The 20,268-nt window shown below is 38.3% G+C and overlaps 1 protein-coding gene across 2 annotated transcripts in view; it reads left to right on the forward strand.

Annotated features, from left to right (window-relative positions):
- Window positions 1-20,268, forward strand: part of LOC102699031 (ASXL transcriptional regulator 3) — a 72,526-nt gene that overhangs the window by 20,206 nt on the left and 32,052 nt on the right. For both annotated transcript variants that reach the window (XM_015353725.2, XM_015353726.2), the window contains exons 2-3: window positions 8,385-8,467; window positions 19,060-19,168. In XM_015353725.2, coding sequence (XP_015209211.2) covers window positions 8,385-8,467; window positions 19,060-19,168 — 192 coding nt within the window. The remainder of the gene's footprint in view (window positions 1-8,384; window positions 8,468-19,059; window positions 19,169-20,268) is intronic.

Genomic DNA, 20,268 nt, shown 5'->3' on the forward strand with positions numbered 1-20,268 from the left:
TTTTTTCATAGATGATGTACTCGTGCAAGTTATATAAATTGTGCACAGAATGACCCAGATACCGTACGTACACATGAAAACCACTACTGCATTATCCAGGGTTTAGAGGGAGCGACTGCCTGTGACACATTTGACTCCGGCATGTTTGATAGTAAAAAGACCTGCAGCTCTTCCATATACTGTACATGATGGTTTCTAACTTTCCAGTTTATCCTCTTTCCTTAGATCATTATTCACAAATATCTTAGCCACTACGGCTGTTGTCTCAAGCTTTCAACATCAGTTTATTTCCTGCGGTTGCTGTAAGGCAGCACAAAGTCGGTCTCACGGCGAAAAGTGGCAACTTGCAAAGCCTGTGTAAGAATCTACATTGTTAGTGGGACAGCCATGTTCGAAAACAAAGTTTGTTTTTCACTGTGCAGTTTCATTTCTTTGCTAGCAGCAGGCAGTGTGAAATAGAGCAGAGTGCAATGGCTTTTCCGCACAGAATCTAACATGGTTTGATAAATGCGTACCTTTTACAGAAGGATGCCATACTGATTTCTGGACTAGCAATAAAACCCTCTCTGTCTGCCGCTTTAAATGTGCAAAGTAAATGTGTGGGTTGCTTTGGTATGCATGCACTGAAGCAGTGTTTTTATTCTGCAATGCTTGGCAGTTTCATATTAGCATGGTTATTGAATGCAGAGACCATGATCTGTTGCCATCCCTTTATGTCATCTAAAGGCATACGTTTGCACAGATAAGTCAGGAGCTTAGAGATGCAAACATGTTCTCAAGCTTCTATTTCTTTTTGAAACAGTATGGTTCGTTTAAAAATAAGCCATGTCGTCCAGTGTCTACCTAGATATATATGGTTTTACCAAGAAAGGAAGAGGTAATGTGTTTTTTTTTTAGATATAATAACCTGCAAACTAAAACATAATTACAGACATGATTACAAAACTGATTTTTTGTCTAAAGCACACAAAAAAAGACAACCAACAAAATTAAAACAGGAGCAGTGAATGAGTGACTTTAAATAAGGACACAGGTGTTCGGAATTGTGACACTGTCCTAATGATTGTACACAAATCAGGTGGAAAAGCGGAAAAAAATAATATTCAAAATAAATATGCTAAAGCTTACATTCTGGTACTGCACTAATTTGGTTCGTATGCTGTTGCTTTGGATTCACTTCAGACGGAGAACACAGGGTCTCAATTTGTTTGCTACTGAGTAAGCTCTGTCAACAGAGAACAATAACACTGTGTTACTTCTGGTCAGAGAAGTACAGCTAAAAAGCACAAACAGCATGCACAAAAGCACTGCTCGCAACCTTTAGAAAAAGCTTTCTGCTTGCTTGTGTCGAAGATATGGCCCCTTAGCCCTCACTCCTCTTCTGAGGCATCTTGTGAGCGATGTAGCCTGTTCTTTTACAGCCCCCACAACTGGCATGAGGGAGGAGCTGAAAACAACCTTCTTGAAAACAAAGTGAGCACTTTATTTAATACGGGAGCACGGCACTTTAGGTTTCCGAGAAGGGGTGGCATCTCAGGAAAATGTAGCCTCAGGTGCACTCCATTAAAAGAAGACCTTTAATTGAAATTGCAGATACTATCAAAAGGGCATGGCGGTGAAGCAGAAGCATTAGACCCTTGCAGTATAATGCACATATTTTATTCTGTCCTGTATAAATCCTGAGTAATGCTTAGACGGCATTACTTAAAAATTAACTGCTGGACGAACTGTATTTATAGCATTAACCAATGTGCAAAAGAGCATACTAGAACTTCACATTGTGTCTTTTTTGCAAGTTACAAATCACATTGCGAATTATCTTTTTAGATTAACATAAGAAGGCCATTCTGCCCATTTGGTAATTAGTTTGTTATCGATCCTTGGATCTGATCCAGTTGCTACAGTATGTCAGCTCGGGGGCCCTGGGTTCAGTTCCTGGCCTGGGGTGCTACTGTATATACATGGAGTTTGTATGTTCCCCTTGTGTCCGCATTGGTTTCCTCCCAGTCCACAGACATGCTGGCAAGTCGATTGGCTTCTGGGAAAATGATCCTTAGGTGTGAGTGTGTATATACAGTGTAGGAATTGAACCCGGGCCCCAGCACTGTGAGGCACCAATACTAGCCACTGCGTCACCATGCCACTCCGTTAGCACACTATATAATTTTGCAGAAAATATGCAGATTCTATGCGCACACACAACTTTAACACATCTTAACATTTTTCTGTGTGGTAAAGAACATTTTTATTATTATTATTATCAATAATAATTTTTTTTCAGGTTGAATTCATTTATATTTTCCATAATTTCATAAAAGGCTTTATTATACATTCATATAATGTGAAGCAATTTGTAAGGGGTGCTTTCCCTGCTGTACTGTTCTTCTTGATAGCTTGATAACCATTTAAGCTTCCCTAGCCAGTCCAAGTTTCAGACTGCTGACATAATCATTGTATAGTGATTTATAATCACACATCGCATAGAAAGGAGTGTACTGCCATTGTCACCATGTGCGCACACACACACAGCGTGTTTTCAGTTCTTTTAGTATTGTGAAGAAAAGAAGCCTTGGAAGGCTGACAAGTAGCAAGTCATTTCTCCACAGACAAAAAATAAAATGGTGTCTAGATAAAACAATGTTGTATACAGTATGATGCTTAACAATCATTAACGCCACCAATCAATTTTTACTTTTTTTTTAAGACAGACCAAACCTGAGAAGTTTTATCCCAAAGTTTCTGTATGTTTTTTTTAAAAATAATGCATACCAGTTTTAGATATTGATCATTTGTTTTGGGTGTCACTTTGATGAATTGCTCATTCACGAGTAACTGTGATCCTCTCAGGTGACTTTGTCTGTCTGTTGCGTGAGCACCGCATTACCTCATTAGACTTGACTGAAACCTATCAGATGTCAGGCAGGGTAAAAAGGAAGAAACAAAAACACAGAAAGGAACCAATAAGCCCAGCTTCAAGATTCAAGATTCAATATTTTTTGCCATACCAGCTTAGTTGTTAGGAATTTGCCCCAGTGGGCTCATAACAGTTAAACAATAAGACAATAACAACAAAGACATTAAACACAACATAACACAAAACCATGAGGTAACAAGAACGAATCTCATACAATATTAAAATGAAATTAAATAACTGGGGCATTAAAGGGTCTTATAGTCCATTTCATTGTCAAAAGTCATCATAAGGTACTAATGTGTAATTGGAAAAATCAAGAGATCAAGAGAATAACACCCTTTTCTAGTAACATGTTTGGGCAGGACCTTGTGGATGCCAGGTGGACTAGCCAGCTCTGGGACCAAGTCCTTTTTTAGCAATGAATCAAGGTTTTGTGTCGACCACCCTGTATAGACCTCCCCGATAGAGCGGTCAGCAAATGTGGCACAGATGCGCGGAGCGATATGCTATGTGTACACAATGTGATGGCCAGCAGCCATATCACCCTGCAACTCACAACTGGCAGCCCACTGAAGCTCAGCAGGTGTGAGCCTGGTCAGTACCTGGATGAGAGACCTCCTGGGAAAAACTAAGGTTGCTGCTGGAAGAGGTGTTAGTGGGGCCAGCAGGGGGCGCTCACCCTGCGGTCTGTGTGGGTCCTAATGCCCCAGTATAGTGACGGGGACACTATACTGTAAACAGGCACCGTCCTTCGGATGAGACGTAAAACCGAGGTCCTGACTCTCTGTGGTCATTAAAAACCCCAGGGCGTTTTTCGAAAAGAGTAGGGGTGTAACCTGGCCAAATTTCCCGTTGGCCCTTACCAATCATGGCCTCCTAAAGCCATCTATCAAGTGGCTTCTATCAAGTCTATCAAGTGGCTTCATTACTCTGCTCTCCTCCCCACTGATGGCTGATGTGTGGTGAGCGTTCTGGTGCACTATGGCTGCTGTCGCATCATCCAGGTGGGGCTGCACACTGGTGGTGGTGGAGGGGATCCCCATTACCTGTAAAGCGCTTTGAGTGGAGTGTCCAGAAAAGCGCTATATAAGTGTAAGCAATTATTATTATTATTATTATTAACAGATGGTCTGGGCAGGAGTGTCTCGTTGCCCCCGAACAAGACTTGTCACGACCGACTTCAGCGTGAATTCACGGTTACTGGAGCGATCTGGTCCCGGGACCTCAGCTACAGCCCTTCCCACGGGCTCCTCCTGGTGCGACCACATTCCGGCACGACGGCCGCTTGTGTAACCACACTCCCGGCAGGGATGTGGCAGTTGTGTAGCGGGTGCCCTGTCTGCCAGGCCTGAGCCCCTGTGCAGCACATGTGGGAGGGGCTGAATTTCCCATTAGGCACTGTAGGCATTTTAGTGCCTGGGGCTTATGACAGTTTTAGGGCCTACGGAGGAGGGAAACACTACTGACTAATGAACAATTAGCTGAAACAATACACTTGGGAAGACTCTGTGTGCTCCAAATCAATAATCATACGCCATCTAGCGGCTGTTCTAGAAACTAGGAGTATCGAAGTGATGGTCACTCGACTCGCTCCATCAATCACGTGGTTTGGCATTAGAATAGTTGCATCATATCGATCGACGGAATTCAATTGCGTTTACCCCTCTTTTTGCACATTTTTGAGTGAAAGTGCCTAGGGCCTCCGAACAGCAAAATCCAGCCCAGATGACTAGTGGCATCTAGGGCTCAGAACCAATGAAGAGGCACAGGCCTGACGTGCTGTTAGTCCGTGAATTTCACAGTAGACCCGCTGTTGATCAAATCTGGTGATGAGAAGAATTTCCAAAAATGTCAAGTCTGTTCCGTAAAAGGAAAAGTGCAGCTGTTGCAAAAAATGTTTTCATTTTAACTTTAAAAATGAGTTGCAGTCATGAATGATAAATGATGTTTTTTAATCTGTATGGCATAACGCATGGCCATTTAATCAGAATTGTTCTAGCGTAGTGAAATTAACAAATTAACCTTTTCTCTTGCATAAAAATATTCACGGGTTAAACTGTCCATTATCACCCTAAACAATTCAATTAATTGCACGCTGAAAATCTACATCTCAACTATCGATTCTTAGGAGGAGCTGAGAATCATGGAAGATGATAAGATATGTATTGTGGAAAGGGCAAGATCAGATCTTTATTATTCCCTTTTGTGATTTTAGTACTGAAATCAGCAGACTGGTTTTGACTGTGTGAACATCTACTGTAGGTAAATTTATAGTGGATGTAAGGATACAAGTGGATGTCTATCTGTTCTCTGTCTCAAATTGTGTTTAACAGTATCTTTTTGCTACACATATTGTATCTAGTCCATCTTTTCCATGCAAGCAGAATAGAGCTGGCGTGTGATGCATCAGGATGAGGTTTTGTGTGCAAGAATTGTCTATTTTTCACCTTGGTTCAGTACTGTATGTGTTCTTCATTTGCGTATTAATATGTTATTTTTTCTATTTTTTAAATGTGTTTTTTCTTGATATAGATGATTCAGCTAATAGTAAAACACATTAGCTAAAATGTGGGTTTTATTAAAGGCATCTTACATTTTCATACTGTTAATTCATTATAATGCATGTTAAAACATAAATGTAAATTATGTATACTGTTAGTTCAAAGATAGAATCGGGGAAAAAATACTTAGCATTTTTACAAAATCATGTTTACTGGTTGTATTGCAATATGTGTTCTAGAATACTGTGCTATATACTGTAGATAAGAGCTAATTAAAAATGTGCCTTTACCAGGAATGAAAATGGCATATCTCTGAAAAAGGCGGCTTTCATTCTGTGATAGTCCTTGAGAGAATTGATCTTTAAAGTTTTTTTTCCCTAAATATTATTTTACTATTTTGATTTTAAATAGTTCTTCAGTAGTGTTTTCTATTATTCTGTTTAGTTTACCGCAACGTGTCGTTCCAAATACATACATGGAGCCATGACCCTAACCAGGAATAATTAGTCATTATTAATTCACTTAGTATTGATAAGGGAGTGAATGCTTTTTTTTTACAGAATAATATACCCTTTAAAAAGTATTCACCCCCTTCCAATGATGTCTGATTTGTATACACATTTTATGCAAGTGGAGACTTTTTAATCAAAACTTGAATGCTCAAAACAAATTAAATGTCCTCAAAACCTGCCAAGAACAATCAGTCTTTAAGTGTAATCAAAAACGTGCGCTAAGTAACGAATTAGTGTATTTATATAATGTGATCGCGATAGCTTCAGAATTCAGAGACAGGGCTGATTTGGACTTTCACTACTCTGCCTGTCTGCTGAAATAGTGTATTTTTGAACGTTAGACATAAATTGGTGGTTTTGTAAAATGAAGTCACGGGCTTTTTCTCCAGATATTACATATTTAAACTACGACTTCAGAACATAGTGGTGAAAACATGCCAATGACATTCATCTCATTATTGAGTACTGTCTGTGATTGATATGAAGGTGTCATCAAGCTCTTTCTTGAAGATTGTCAGGGCACCAGCTTCAACAACACGGGTAAGCAGCTTCTTTCAGATCCCCCACAGCACTGTGTAGGGGGGGGGGTAATTTGCCGAAGGTTTGCCAGAACAGAAAACGGAAATCTGTCCACACCTCTGGGATCACCTCGGCAACTGGAATGGAAACAACAGTACACACTAAGCATCGCAATGGGTAATGGGTTCCAAAAGACTAGAAATGTATTTTTTAAAGGGGGCAAATGCGATGTCCAAATCAATAACAGTTGGATAGACTGCTGTGGCCAAGGCTGTCACTAAAAGCAGTGGAAACGTAAACTCCTGTATAAACATTGGCAGCAGGGTGATTCAAGAATGCATTCCCAGTGGTTTCTGTAATGATCAGGTATTGATAGAGGGCAATTTGGCAAACATGGAAACTGCACAGTTAGACAAGGCCTTGCTCTTTATTTCTCTGTCTGGGCTCTGAGGACAATTCAGGGTTGGTTTGTCTGTTGAGCTGAAGCCTCGTACTGAACTGGTGTCGTGTTCAGAAACAGAGAAATTACCATACTGTGGTATTAAGGGATTGGCTGTTGAAAGATTTGGTCAATCCTATTTCTCCAGACCACAGCGTTAACTAACCTCAGTCAAGTACGTACATTCAGTACGTACATTTCAGATATGAACATGGCTGCAGGAGTTCACTACAAAACTCCCCTGACACAAGAGCAGTCATGTACATTGTACTGTATTAACATTTTTAAAAAAATGTTGTGTCAGACACCAGTACATCAATCATGTGATAAAGAAATAACATCACATTACACAAGTAACATTGCATTTCCCATTGACAAGTCTAATTTCTTACTGTCTAGCAGTTTAGCACATTTTATTTTCCTTGCTGGCAAAAGCCATTGGATTTTATGATTCTTTTATTAATTGCTTTCACTCTAGCAGTTCAAGATAAAGGGTTGTTTCAGTGTTATTGCCTTTTGTCTCAATAATGCAAATACCACACCAATAAACACTATTTATGAATCGTAAAAGGATATAATGAGATGCTAACAACCTTTACTGCCGCGATAAGCAGTTGTTTCATGAATAATCCCTGTGACAGGGTAATCATTTCCTAATTGTTCTGATTTTGTAAGACTGCAGTGTTGCTGCAGTACCATGTAACCTGGTCTTGTGAAATGGTGGAAGCTAAGCCAAGTTGGGCCTGGTCAGTACTGGGATGGGAGAGCTGATTGCTGCTGTGAAGCATGTTGGTAGAGTCACATTACCAAACTTGCACCACAGTCTTGTGACCGGAGACGATGCGCTGTAGGAGGTCGTGAAACCGAGGTCCTGACTTCACACGCATTACAGATCCTATGATGTTCTGGCTGAATTCCACCTTGAGCTCCCTAAATATACCCCTTAATTCCACCTCTTCTCCTGTGCATATTGGGCTACAGGCGCTTAATACCCACCACGCATCACCCATGTTGGGGCTGTGCTTGAGTGGTAAATATGTGAGGAGCTGAGGGATTCTTTAGGCTGAAAAGCCCTTCAAAGAGGCGTGCTATAGTAATGATAATAACAATACATTGTTTATGATCAACAATCCTGATTTTAAAGGTTTATTTGCAGCAGGAAATGTAAGCTCTCGACTGTTAATGCAGGGACAGTGATATCAACTTCAATTTCACCTCCAAGCTGTGTTTGCCTCGGAGTCTAATGTTGCTGTACTTGAGGAATTCGTCAAAGCCAAGCCGCCCCAAAAATGTCAGCACGAAGCCTCGTCATGTCCCTTCTTTGCATAATTTGGCCCTAAGCCAGGTCTTGATTTTACAGCCTTTTGGCTTCTGGTAGCAGAAGAATTAGCCACAGTGGCCAAGCACATCTCTTTACTGCCTCACGCTGCTACAAAAACAATGGTAGATTTCTGCATCTTGGACAAGCCTCGCAATAATTCTCCCATGTTTCCTTTTAGGCATTAGAAAAACATCCTAATACTCCGATGACTGCAAAACAAATCTTAGAAGTCATTCAGAAAGAAGGGCTTAAGGAAACCAGGTAAGTTGTGACATGTTTTTGTTCCCATATTTTGTAAATGTCGGCTTCCTTGGATGTGTCTGTTTTCTGGTGAAAATATTGTATTGCTCACTTGTTTATTCATATATGTAAAATCCACAGTGTTAGTGGAAATTTACATGTTCAGTGTTGACTATTTCCCAGTATCCACTGGGAAAGGACAGAAAGTATTGTGCACACGGTGAGCTCCAGTGTCCAGCCTGAAAACAACAGCAGCAACATCAGCATAAACACTGTTCTTGTGGAATAACAATGTTCAACACAGAAAATGTGGAGGTTTTAATAATAGGTAGGACCCAAATACTGTATATGTGACATTTGAATGTGCTTGACAGATATTATCATTAAGGGCACAGAACTGCACTTATTTCCCCTGAGGCATTTCTTTAAAAAGTCTGTTCAGGGCAGGAAGCAATGACTGAACATGTGGCTGTAACTTGAAAATAAGGAGGTAACTTAACACAGGCCTGAAGTATAAATAAATGTTTGTTTTGTGAGTTAATACAATTGTGCGTGCACATATAAACATACAGTACACTTAATGTATCCATTTAAAAAACAAACATGCACCGTTTTTCCAGTACACCAGAAGGGTGCAATGTTTCTGAATGTAGTTTGCAAACTTCTTCCTACGCTGACCGTTCAATGTGTGTGATGAAAAATATTTAAAATACAGAGCCTTACTTTGTGGCCCTTATTTTACATCGTAAGGGTCATCCCATGTTCTATTAAAAAAAAACTGTAATTACTGTAAGTGTTTGACCACTGTTGCTAAACACTACTACTTAGAACCACAGGCAGGTACCTGAGCATTTCTCCAGCCGTGAACAGATGCAGATCTGTTCTTCTTTCTCTGGCAGTGGGGGTTGTGTTTTCTAGGCACTGGAGCACGTGTTCCCAAGGTGCTCCCAGATCAGACAATCTGAATGGCAGATGACATTGCAATTCTAGACCCTGGAATGCACCTTGAGAGATGAATTGTGGGAAGGCATGGGCCATCACTGGAATATGGATTTTATTTTACTTTCTACAGCAAAAGCATTACAGGTTATACTTTTGCATACTGTGTGTTTCAACATGCAGGTACTGTATGCTGTAGGATATTGTAGTAATACTAGCTTATCTCTTAGACAGTGTAGATCGAGCCATGCTCACTGTGGAACACCAGTAGGAACCCCTATATATTGTAGGAACTAGTAACTGTGTGATTCTGTGATAATGAAATGACCTTGATCATGACGTCTGGGGTTCCCTAATGGTTACGTCCAACATCTAGGCTCACAGTTATTGAACACATGTTTTTGCTCTGCAAAAGAATGTCCTTTCATATCACCTTTCACCTCTCTTGAAGACCAAATGCAAAACTGTGTCATATCTCCCTATAGAACGCGTGTACTGTATAGTCATATTTACTCTGGAGCATGTACACAAATCCATATAATTGCTCTGTCCAAAAAGAATCTTGCTCATTGCTGTTGATCTTCCCCTAAAATGTCTTCTCGGTAGGGAGTTTTTGTTGACCACTCTGACCTTCAGGGCTCTTAACCTGAAGTTCACTGTCCTCCTGTGTCCTACTCAGGGTGTCTTTTTGTCACTCTAATTGCGTGATTAGAATAGGATCTGTGATTAATTATTGACATTTCCTGTGTTTCACAAGGGCCATCTGGTACCTGTGAATCGACAGTTAGGCAGATAGGCCTGCATTCTGGCTTTGTGTCTGACAATGCGAGTAACGTGATCAAGGCCCACAGTGACAGTCTTCTAGGCCTGTTTCAAAATTCATTACATTTGATATGTATTGCAAATACATATCACACATCACCCTTGTGAGTATATCCCAGAAGACAGTTTCCACGGAAATAGGTTTTAAATGTTATCCAAGCAGGAAAATATATTTTAAAGATCATCTGAGAGATGCATTTTGCCTCCATACCACGAAGACAGCTTGATGAGGCACTTAGTGTTCTACTACATAATTACAAATACATCAGTTTTAACCTAAGCTTTGCGGACATGGAAATGGACACTTCCTCGAACACAACAGTGTTAAAAAGCTGAAAACAGTGCTTGAAAGATTTATGAGGTTGGGAAACTCGGCTTCCTTTGACTTTCGTTCTCATCAGCAGATGACTGATTTAATATAGTGGTCTGAGAGTCGTAAAAGTGTAAAAAAAAACACATGGTATAGCTAAGGAATTAATAAACGCATGCCAAGCATTGGCAGAGCAGATTAGCGGCCCGGACGACACAGTCTGGATCAGTTCAAAAAAGAAAACATATTTCATTCAGCCACCTCACAAGCTGGTGTTTGTCAGTTGTTACAGATTCTGTGGATTCTGAATGAAGTGTTTCTTCGTATGGGCAGGTTTTCACACAGCAACGTCAGTCCATGAGCGAAGAATGGGTAGACCAACTGACAATGATTAAATTTAACCGCAAAATATAACACACTGGAAGCTTTCTTTCACTGAACTGTAAGTGTTGTTTGAAGTGATCTTTATGTATTCCTTTCTTCTTTTATCACTTTATGATTTTTATATCTTTATATAGGAGCTGAATTGTGTTATTGCATTTATTTTATGTACGCTGTACTTTTCACGTCTTCAAACACAGCACAACTGTTCTGTTGCCACATTAATCATGTTCCAAGTGATTTTTATTGCTGCTGTGTCTGAGATTCTGTTGAATAAAACATACAGTAGGCGTGATTAGGCGTTAATAAACACATACTGTACAATACCGTATGTTATCATTAAATGAGGAAATGAAGGTAACCACGATGGGGTGATTTTTAATAAGTGGTTTTAGAAGAGGTTACTTCAACCTCTTCTGAAAATAGGTTAGAAATTTAGTTAAGAAAAACTTGAAGCCCATTTAGTCATCCTGACTGAATTGTGGTTATTTTTGAACATACTGTATATAGTCATATATGTTCTATCAAAAATTGCAGTTTTCCCAGACAAGGAATATTTTGGCTTGGCTACCAATAATTGATGCTTGCAGATATACACATATATTGTTGTTATTTTTGTGCTCATATTTTCAAATGAAAACTCATAAAATGTTCTATGGGAAGTTGTGTCGATGAAATTGAGGCTGAGAGGTTACATTTTCTTCTTCTTCTTCTTGTTCTTTTTATTATTATTTCTTGAATGTTCTATAACATACCACAAACTACTCCTATCCTGAAGAACTGAAACTGGTGGAGATTTTGTGATTCTGCTTTATAAGTACTGCAGAGTAGGGATTCCGTTGTAAAACAGGACAGTTGCCAAACTGCTAATTTTCCCTGAAAATCCACACTGCCGCTGTCTGGTAAAATACAGCACCGACTGCATTGAAATGTTTGCAGCTCACATAGTACAGTGATGCTTTTTCTGATGGTAAGTTTTTAATTATTATTGTTGTTTATTAATATGTTTGCATGTCCAGATGTTTAAATGGGGGGTGGTGTCTGAACCATTTTAGGTTTTAATTGATAGCTGTAAACCAAATAAACATTTGATTACTTGTTCTGGAATTTTGAATTCAGGTACGTGAAAGACTAGCAGTGAGACCCCATCACACTATGTGGCTAAAAATGATGTTTTGATTTTGAAAGCTTGGTTATCTTTAGAAAAAGTGTGATAATGACCTTGGCCACTGGGATAACGAGTACTGTGAATATATTATGAAAAACACTGGAAATAATAAGAACTATGAAAGATCCTTATCCATAGAGTTTTGTTGTTTTTTTTTTAGTAGAAACAAAGAAACTTAAGGCATTTAACCAGGCAAACGTACAAAAAAATGGAATATTTGAAGGGTTTAACCCAAGTGGCTTAATTGTGGGTCTCAGGTTTTGAATGCAGAGGACTGGTATGCTTAAATTCCTTTCAGAGTTCATTCTCTGTAGTGCTGTGGTTTGTATTTTTTGAAGGGTATTGCACGGTTCATATTCCTTTTTGACACGACATACGTTTTTACAACAATAGTTTCATTAAACAAACTATATCTTGCCTTTGCACATGGTGAACACTGTGTTTTAGAACCACTGTATTGCTGCTGTTCCTCCATTGTACCAGTCCCTTCCTATAAAATACAGTACACACATATTGTGAACCCTTTGACTATATGTGGCACAGTAAGAGATCACAGCTGCTTTCAGTAGAATGAATTAAGTGCTTACTCTGCAAAATTCAGAAAAGTCTTGGGGATCAAAAGCTGAATTTTAATAACTTATTTTATGTGGAATTTAAATTCGTTGACATTATCTCTCCCAGCACATGGATAAACATTCCACTGTCAATGTTGTGCTGATGTAGCAAAAGATTGATTCCTGTGCACTTCCGTCTTTGTTAAGCATTAGAAAATGAAATTACAATAAATGTTGTTGGCAAGGAGTCCTTTTTATTGGAGAACTCAGTCATGGTAAAATATTCCTGCAGCTATTAAAAAAGAAAGCCTCCTAAAGCTCTTCACATTTAATCCCTGTTCATGTTAGCAGTTTCTGATAAGTGTACAGTGACACTGTCAGTGTAGGCAAAGCATATTTTCATTTCCAGAAAGCCAGTCTTTTTTTCTAAAGAACAATGCGAAGAAAAGAGGGACAAGACTAAGAATAACTGTAAATGTAAATGTGTCCCACATTTTTGTTTTGTTTACAAGGCAATCATACATATTAACTGCTTAATTCTGTTGGTTGTTTGCTCTCCCTGCCACTTGGTTTTATGAGAACGGTGAAGGCAAGGTTGATCTGAAGGATAATTTAATCACGTGGCATGGCGGAAAAGCTGTTAATCGGGTTTCAAAATATACATTTCTCTTTTTTTATTTAAGAAGTTAAAATTTCTTATTTTGGCCAGGCTCAATGCAAGTTAATCGAAATAAGATAAAGGTATTAATAACATAGCATCAGCATGCGTAGGCTGCAAAGGAACGAGTAATAGGTTTATTCCATGCTGAAAAGAGAAGATAGAAAACACAACGTTTCGCACCCGAAGAAGGCTCCACAGTCGAAACGTTATGTTTTCTTTCTTCTCTTTTCAGCATGGAATAAACCTATTATTTGTTCCTTTAAAACTTAATATCAGCTGAGTTAATGTTATTTACTCATTTCTGTTCCAAAAAAGTATAAAATCGTGGATTAAACCTTAACATCTTTTTCTGTAGCAAACCTCATATTTTAAGAACCTGCACATTTGTTTTGATCAGCCTGAACTGTAAAATGTTTGTTAACATGGTTTATTAAGTAGTAGGAGATGGCAACATCTGTCAACCTGATTGCCAAGACCAGTGTGTTTCTTATTTCAGGCTTGTAGTAATTCTGCCCTTTCCGTTTTCAGCTGTGTAGTTCTGAACTGTCAAGAATGATTATAAATTGGCAGCCTGCAAGAATGTTCTCTGCATTATAGCCATGTTCCAAGATATTATTAGAGAATCAATCTACAATTCTTCAGATCACTTATGATGTTCTTTTAAAATGTACACTGCAATATAAACCTGCCTTTCAGGAATACCATCGTATCACATAGGGCAAGGGCGACCTAATAATTCATAAGTGCCACAGGCACAAATGAGCTGTGAAAGGTCTTCTTCGTGAGTTGTATTGATATTATATCCCACTAGAGGCCATTAGATACTCTTTGTGCACTTGAAAGTGTGTATATTCATTAAAGAGCTGTGTCTGCTGTATATCATCCTGATTAGGAGTTCATTTGATTAGGTGTTTATCTCAAAATGAAACCTTATACCAAGGAATGTACAGTACCTGAATTCCAAATCTATGCTTCCTAGCGCCTTCACAAAGCAGCGCTGTGGGAACCAGCTATTACTAATGGGAGGGTAATAAAATACATTTTCTTTTCACCGCGGATCATAATACTCTTCAATTTCTCTTCCACTTCACCTTCACTTGCCAAAAAATGAGCGCTAAAGGGAAGGATTCCAGCCTGGAGACGTTTTGAAAGCCTTACACAATGTTTTTCCTACCGGTCCTTCCATCGCCAGTGCTGCATTGTAAAGAACGCTTCATGCATGTGCAGGCTAGGTGATGAGCCTCATACTGCGTGTTTTTCTGCATGTGTGGTGACTTGTGTTTTAAAATTCATGCAATCTGAAGGCACATCCAACATGGTTTTTCTTCTCCGTGTTTCACCGAAGAATTTCAGAACTACTTGCAAACCTTTTAAAGAGATGGGATCTAAACCTCTTTCACAAATTTGTCCTCCTTCATGTCCCAGTTCCATTGTCTCGTGATAGTACTGCACATCTCGAAGTCTGTGTGCATTTGCACTGCAGCCTCTCTTGGCGGGGCAATGAATTAAATTGCAAATCCATACTTGACACCAATTTATTTTCACCCTGAATTTCATTTCTGACCTTTTTTACAATAAAATCAAACACTTTTATGTCATTAACTTCCTGTGTCACATGGTGGATTAAAAATCTATTTCGTATCTCTTTAATATTTTAATCTATTTGCTAAGAACATCTTTGCCTTAGGCAATAATTGATTATAAGACATTGTAAGCTTTGAGGAAAAAGTATAGAGAAATTTTGTCTTTTACCTACCATACAATAAAGGATAAATATGCCAATATCATGTGAAATTTAGCAATAATAATTAGAATTCATGTGATTGCAAAAAGATACTCCCCTTGAACTTTTGTTTTTTGTGTGTAGTATGTAATATTTATATTTTGATTTTCAAAAAATTTAAAAGTAAACAATAATAAATACCACAGATTAAATCATGTCAACAAGATTTATGAGCTAATGCAATTTAACATTTGTGTGTAATCACTACAGTTAAAAGCCAGACTGCACATCGGATAAGTCAAACACAGGAAAAGACTACATACTGTATCATTGCTGGATATTACACAGTTAAGCCAAGCCAAGCCCTTTTGAAGAAATGCCTTTCAGCTTGCCTGTAGTGATAGACAGTGGGCCAAAAAGAAATTTTTATTTGGATATGGAGTCCCAGATGTTTAACTTGAACATGAAAGCATGTGTTAATATTGGATGCAATGTTCTTGTAAAGAAAGAAGTGACAAATCTAGAGATTTAGTCCAAGAATTTACTGAACAGTTATGTATATGGTTATGTTGTAAAATGTTAGTTTAAAACAGATACTCTTTTAATGTATTATTGATAAGAAGTAAATTACTTCTTATCAATATTTATCATATTTTTCATATTTTTATTTTCTGTAGTAATAATTATTACCAGGTGTCTATTTATTTGTTACATGAAGCTTTAGCTTTCTGTTACGCTTCTCAGAGATATTCCCTTGTTACCACCTTTTACTGTAGTTCACATAAACAATGCAGAAAAACGAGATTTTTCAGGTTTTGAGGCTTTACTAAAAAACACACATTTCAGAAATAATCAGTGATTAGAGCCACACCCCCACCTCTTATTGGTGCAGTGTGATCAGAGCCACACCCGCAGTGTGATCAGAGCCACACCCACAGTGTGATCAGAGCCACACCCCCTCCTCTTATTGGTGCAGTGTGATCAGAGCCACACCCACAGTGTGATCAGAGCCACACACCCTCCTCTTATTGGTGCAGTGTGATCAGAGCCACACTCCCAGTGTGATCAGAGCCACACCCACTCCTCTTATTGGTGCAGTGTGATCAGAGACACACCCCCTCCTCCCACTAGTGCTGCCCCTCCTTTTAAGGCTCACAGTGTATTTAGAGAAATCATGCCCGATCCACATCATCCTGGTGATACAACAATATAGGGCACTCATAGCACAGCTGTTGGAGTTTTTCCAAACCGGGGAGTTGGGAAAAGAAGAGGAATTAGTGATTTTATATTCTAGTGGGGGAGAGATGTGCACAAGTTCAAAAGCTATCATTGAAAGTTGTGAAAGAACATTTTATGTCAGGGTTCGGTTTTAAGTAATGGGCAATTTTGCCGTGGCGTTCCTCAGGGAATTAATGGTCTGCAGCAGCAGCCTCTCCTTTCTGAAGAGCCCCAGTCCAGGATGTTAAATATTATATGTTACCCTACATCGCCCAAATCTAAATCTAATCCCAGTCTTCCTAAATTACATTAGGATTAGATTTATGTTTCTAAAGATTACTTTTTGAAAAACGGTACACAGCTGATTTCAGGTAAATGTTTCCACGCCTTTAGAAAACAATGATTTAATGGTTACCTTCTGTAGAACATCTTGATACTCTCCAGGAGAAGGTGTGGAGATGCATGTTCTTAAAGAAATTAATGGCAGCACTAGCCGATCAGTATGTAGGAGGCGGTTGGAAAAGGAGAAGCACTTTCCTGGGTAATTTCATAGATGTCAAAAAGAGCCCTTGTTAAACAAACACCACGTTCTGGAGAGAAATAGAATAGTTTTAAATCTATATTTAACTAACTGTAAATTAAAAAGGTCAGTCATTAAAGAGGTGCAGTTTACACCGTTTTAAAATCTTTAACATCTTTTTCAATTTTTACAGTTTAGCATTCATACTACAGTATTTCACTGTAGCTTTTCGTCCACGTTTCACAGTAGAGATTGCAGTAGAGTAGTATATTGCCATATGTACATGTACTGTACATTGAAATTCGTATTCATGCCAATCTCTCAGGACATGCACAGTACGACAGACAGCACCACACAATGTAGATGGTACGTTACAAAATGGTACACAATAAATAGAGCCAGAACAATAAATACTTTGTAGAGAACAATAAATATGTGACGTAATAGTGAAAGAAAAAAGATCGTAATTAGACTGTAACGTCAAATTATTCTCAGTTAAATTGCTGAGGTTTCTTTGACAGTGTGAGGGTTTCTTTTTTCCACATGTTTCACATTTCACTTTCCAGGACTAATCAATGGTTAATCCTAAAAAAGGCTGTCTGTTCAGGGCATCATTGTGGAGAAGTGGTTAGGGTTATGGACTCACAGCTGTAAGGCTGTGGGTTCAAATCCCAGCTGATACACTGCTGTTTTGTCCTTGAACAAGGTGCTTAATTTAGATTGCTCCAGTAAAATGCTCATTTTTAGGTCAATCTTCAACACCTGCATAAGCAAATAATTAGGATTTGCCCAAATATCTCTTTTACAGTCATTTTAAACTGTAAATCTTTAGGTTTTCAGAAAATCTTCAGCATTTTCTTCTTTGATTCTTCCTTCTTCTTCAAAGGAGTGGGTCTTTTATAGAGCATCTCCTACTGTGTACAGTATTGCTCTAGCAAAGTGTTATCCACAAAGAAAGGGTGATAATCTTGGTATTATTATCCAAACAAATCCATTTCATTTTTATTTTTCTGAAGGCAGTTTCAGTTTAGACTTTTTTTCTAATGCTTTCACTTAATTGTGAACATTCAGACCTTAACACTTCTAGTATAATTGGCCCTTGACTCTCCTTATCTTATCTCATTTCCAGTGTTAATATTTCTGTCAGATCATGTTGTGCTTGTGCTGAATCTTACACTTTTGTTCCTGTGCCTTTTTGTAATTATATTTGTTTTTACTTGATCGAATTTTGGTTAAAAAAAGCAGAATGGAACACATATAAAGTCGTATTTAATTTCCTCTCACTTTATTTGCTGTGTTTCATTACAGTGTTCCTTCCTTTAAAAAAAAGACACAACTCAGTCAAGGCTTTGGGAGACTTATTTGTGGGTTTTCTCATGTTTTGTCTTTAACATGGCCAGAAAATTGTGAAGTAAAAATAAAATGTGAACATGTGACATGTGAGCATTGGTACCTCCTGGCCATGTGATGTCAATCCTACAGGTTTCCTATGTTGCTTATCTGGGTGTTTAGTTTTTATTTTGATTTTCCCTTGGAAAAGGTCTCAACTATGTGCTCTCCCAAAGTTGCCCTGATCAACCATACTTAAAAGCAGGTGCCAAGAATATGCCATTTTAGACACGTATGCCCCCTTTTGTGAAGAGCAGACTCACTTCTCTTGTTTAGACATAAAGCATGTCAAGCCCCACATTGGCTTGGAATGGGTGATTAGAGGATTGAGAGAAAATAGAACATTACCTTTCTTCATGTTGACCTAAATATTCCATTTGAATAATTGCAGTGCATGCATTTTATGCAATTAAAAAATGAGCCCACTCCCTGCAGTAGGTAAGTTACTTCTGAGCATTTGGTACACTTTGTTCAGTCAACTAGCAGACCTTTTCATAGAGGATTTTTTTCCTTTTGTTGCCTTTCATCCTATGGGATACAGATGCTCCTGAACGTAAGGGCTTTTTGATCATTCAAGTGCAACCGACTTAGTCCAAGACAGAAATTCAACAAAAAGCACAACATTTCTTTGGTTCGAGAAATGCTGCTTTGGGAAAATGATTTTTGACACAAACCTTTAAACAATAAAATACTTTGTTTGATATACAGAAATGTGTAATTATGTCTTTGATCTGCGATGAATCTTTTTTTTTTTGCTTCTTTTTGCCTGAAGCCAATGTAACAGATGCATATGATTAAACTTGGTGTTACCGGTCTGTTATTGTAATGTAGATGTTTCAGGGTTGGGGGAATTTGTGTAAAGCCCCAGTAGAAAGTGCATGCTGTTACTGCTCAGAGCTCTCAATCTATTTCATTTCTTCCATGCTAGTGGAACTTCACCGTTGGCGTGCCTGAATGCCATGCTTCATACTAACACTCGTGTTGGTGATGGAACTTTCTTTAAAATCCCTGGAAAATCTGGACTTTATGCCCTAAAAGTAAGTATGATGGGACACGATCTCTCGCTTCACCTGTTTGTAAAATCTTGACTTGCACCGTTTTGTATCGTAAGCAAACCCAGTCGTTTATTTCAACAAGTATCATTATGAATATAAATTTACCTGTTTTTTACCTTACTTACTGTATTGTATTAATAAAGGTAATATGTATTGCTTAGTTTCAGTATTGTAATCAGATAAGTAAAGATTTGTGTTTTTAATATGTAGTTAATTGTGTAAATAGCTATTTATAATTTGACTTCAGGAAAAGCCATACGTCAGTAGAGACTTTTTAAAACAGGTTACATTTGTAACCTTAAAAATGCAGCATTTTACTCAAAGAATCATGCTTTATTTATCTAGTCACCTAATAATATTGTAAGGGTTTGATGTCCTCCTTGCTGGCACTATTAATTTATCATTGTAAACAGATATTCACTATGTAAAACTTCATGCACAGAAAGATAAATACATTTTAATAAACTGAAGCCTAATTCCCTTTAAAAAAGCTGCAGAAATTGCTGCAGTAGATCTCATGGTACTTGAATTGAATATATATTTTAAAGGGCTGCAGTGGAATTTTCTGTTTCTCACACCACAAGGTAGTAAGATTACTGTGCATCTCTTGTTTGCTGTTTGTCTGTTTAATTAACATTGTATAGAATTTCCTGAGATCTGCAAACAGGGATTAAAAACAGGTTTCAGCCGTGTTTTGTTCATTTTATTTCTAATATAATGTTGGGTGCTTTAAAAGCAGGCTTGGCCAGACTCCAGACTGCTCCAATCATTCCCATGGTTGGTGTGCTCTCAGTTGTTGTAACGGTCAAGATTCAGGAAGCAGACACAGGCAATATTAAAGGATTTAGGTTTCTGTAGCAGTAGTCTGAACACTGAACTGGCTGGATGGAATTGAGAGTGAAAGGAAGTATGTTTCCAGGAAGAAAAAAAGCAGCATTTGAACCTTATGTTATCAGGCATTAAAAAGCCAGGCAAATGTGATAGGATTATTTAACAGTAAATCAATATGTGAAGTGCACTTGTACTAGAGTCTTTGAAAGAAGCGTGCATGCTGTGGGATTCTGTTAGGCTTTTTTTTTATT

The sequence above is a fragment of the Lepisosteus oculatus genome, chromosome 6 (genome assembly GCF_040954835.1).
Source record: "Lepisosteus oculatus isolate fLepOcu1 chromosome 6, fLepOcu1.hap2, whole genome shotgun sequence".
NCBI classification, from domain to species: domain Eukaryota; kingdom Metazoa; phylum Chordata; class Actinopteri; order Semionotiformes; family Lepisosteidae; genus Lepisosteus; species Lepisosteus oculatus.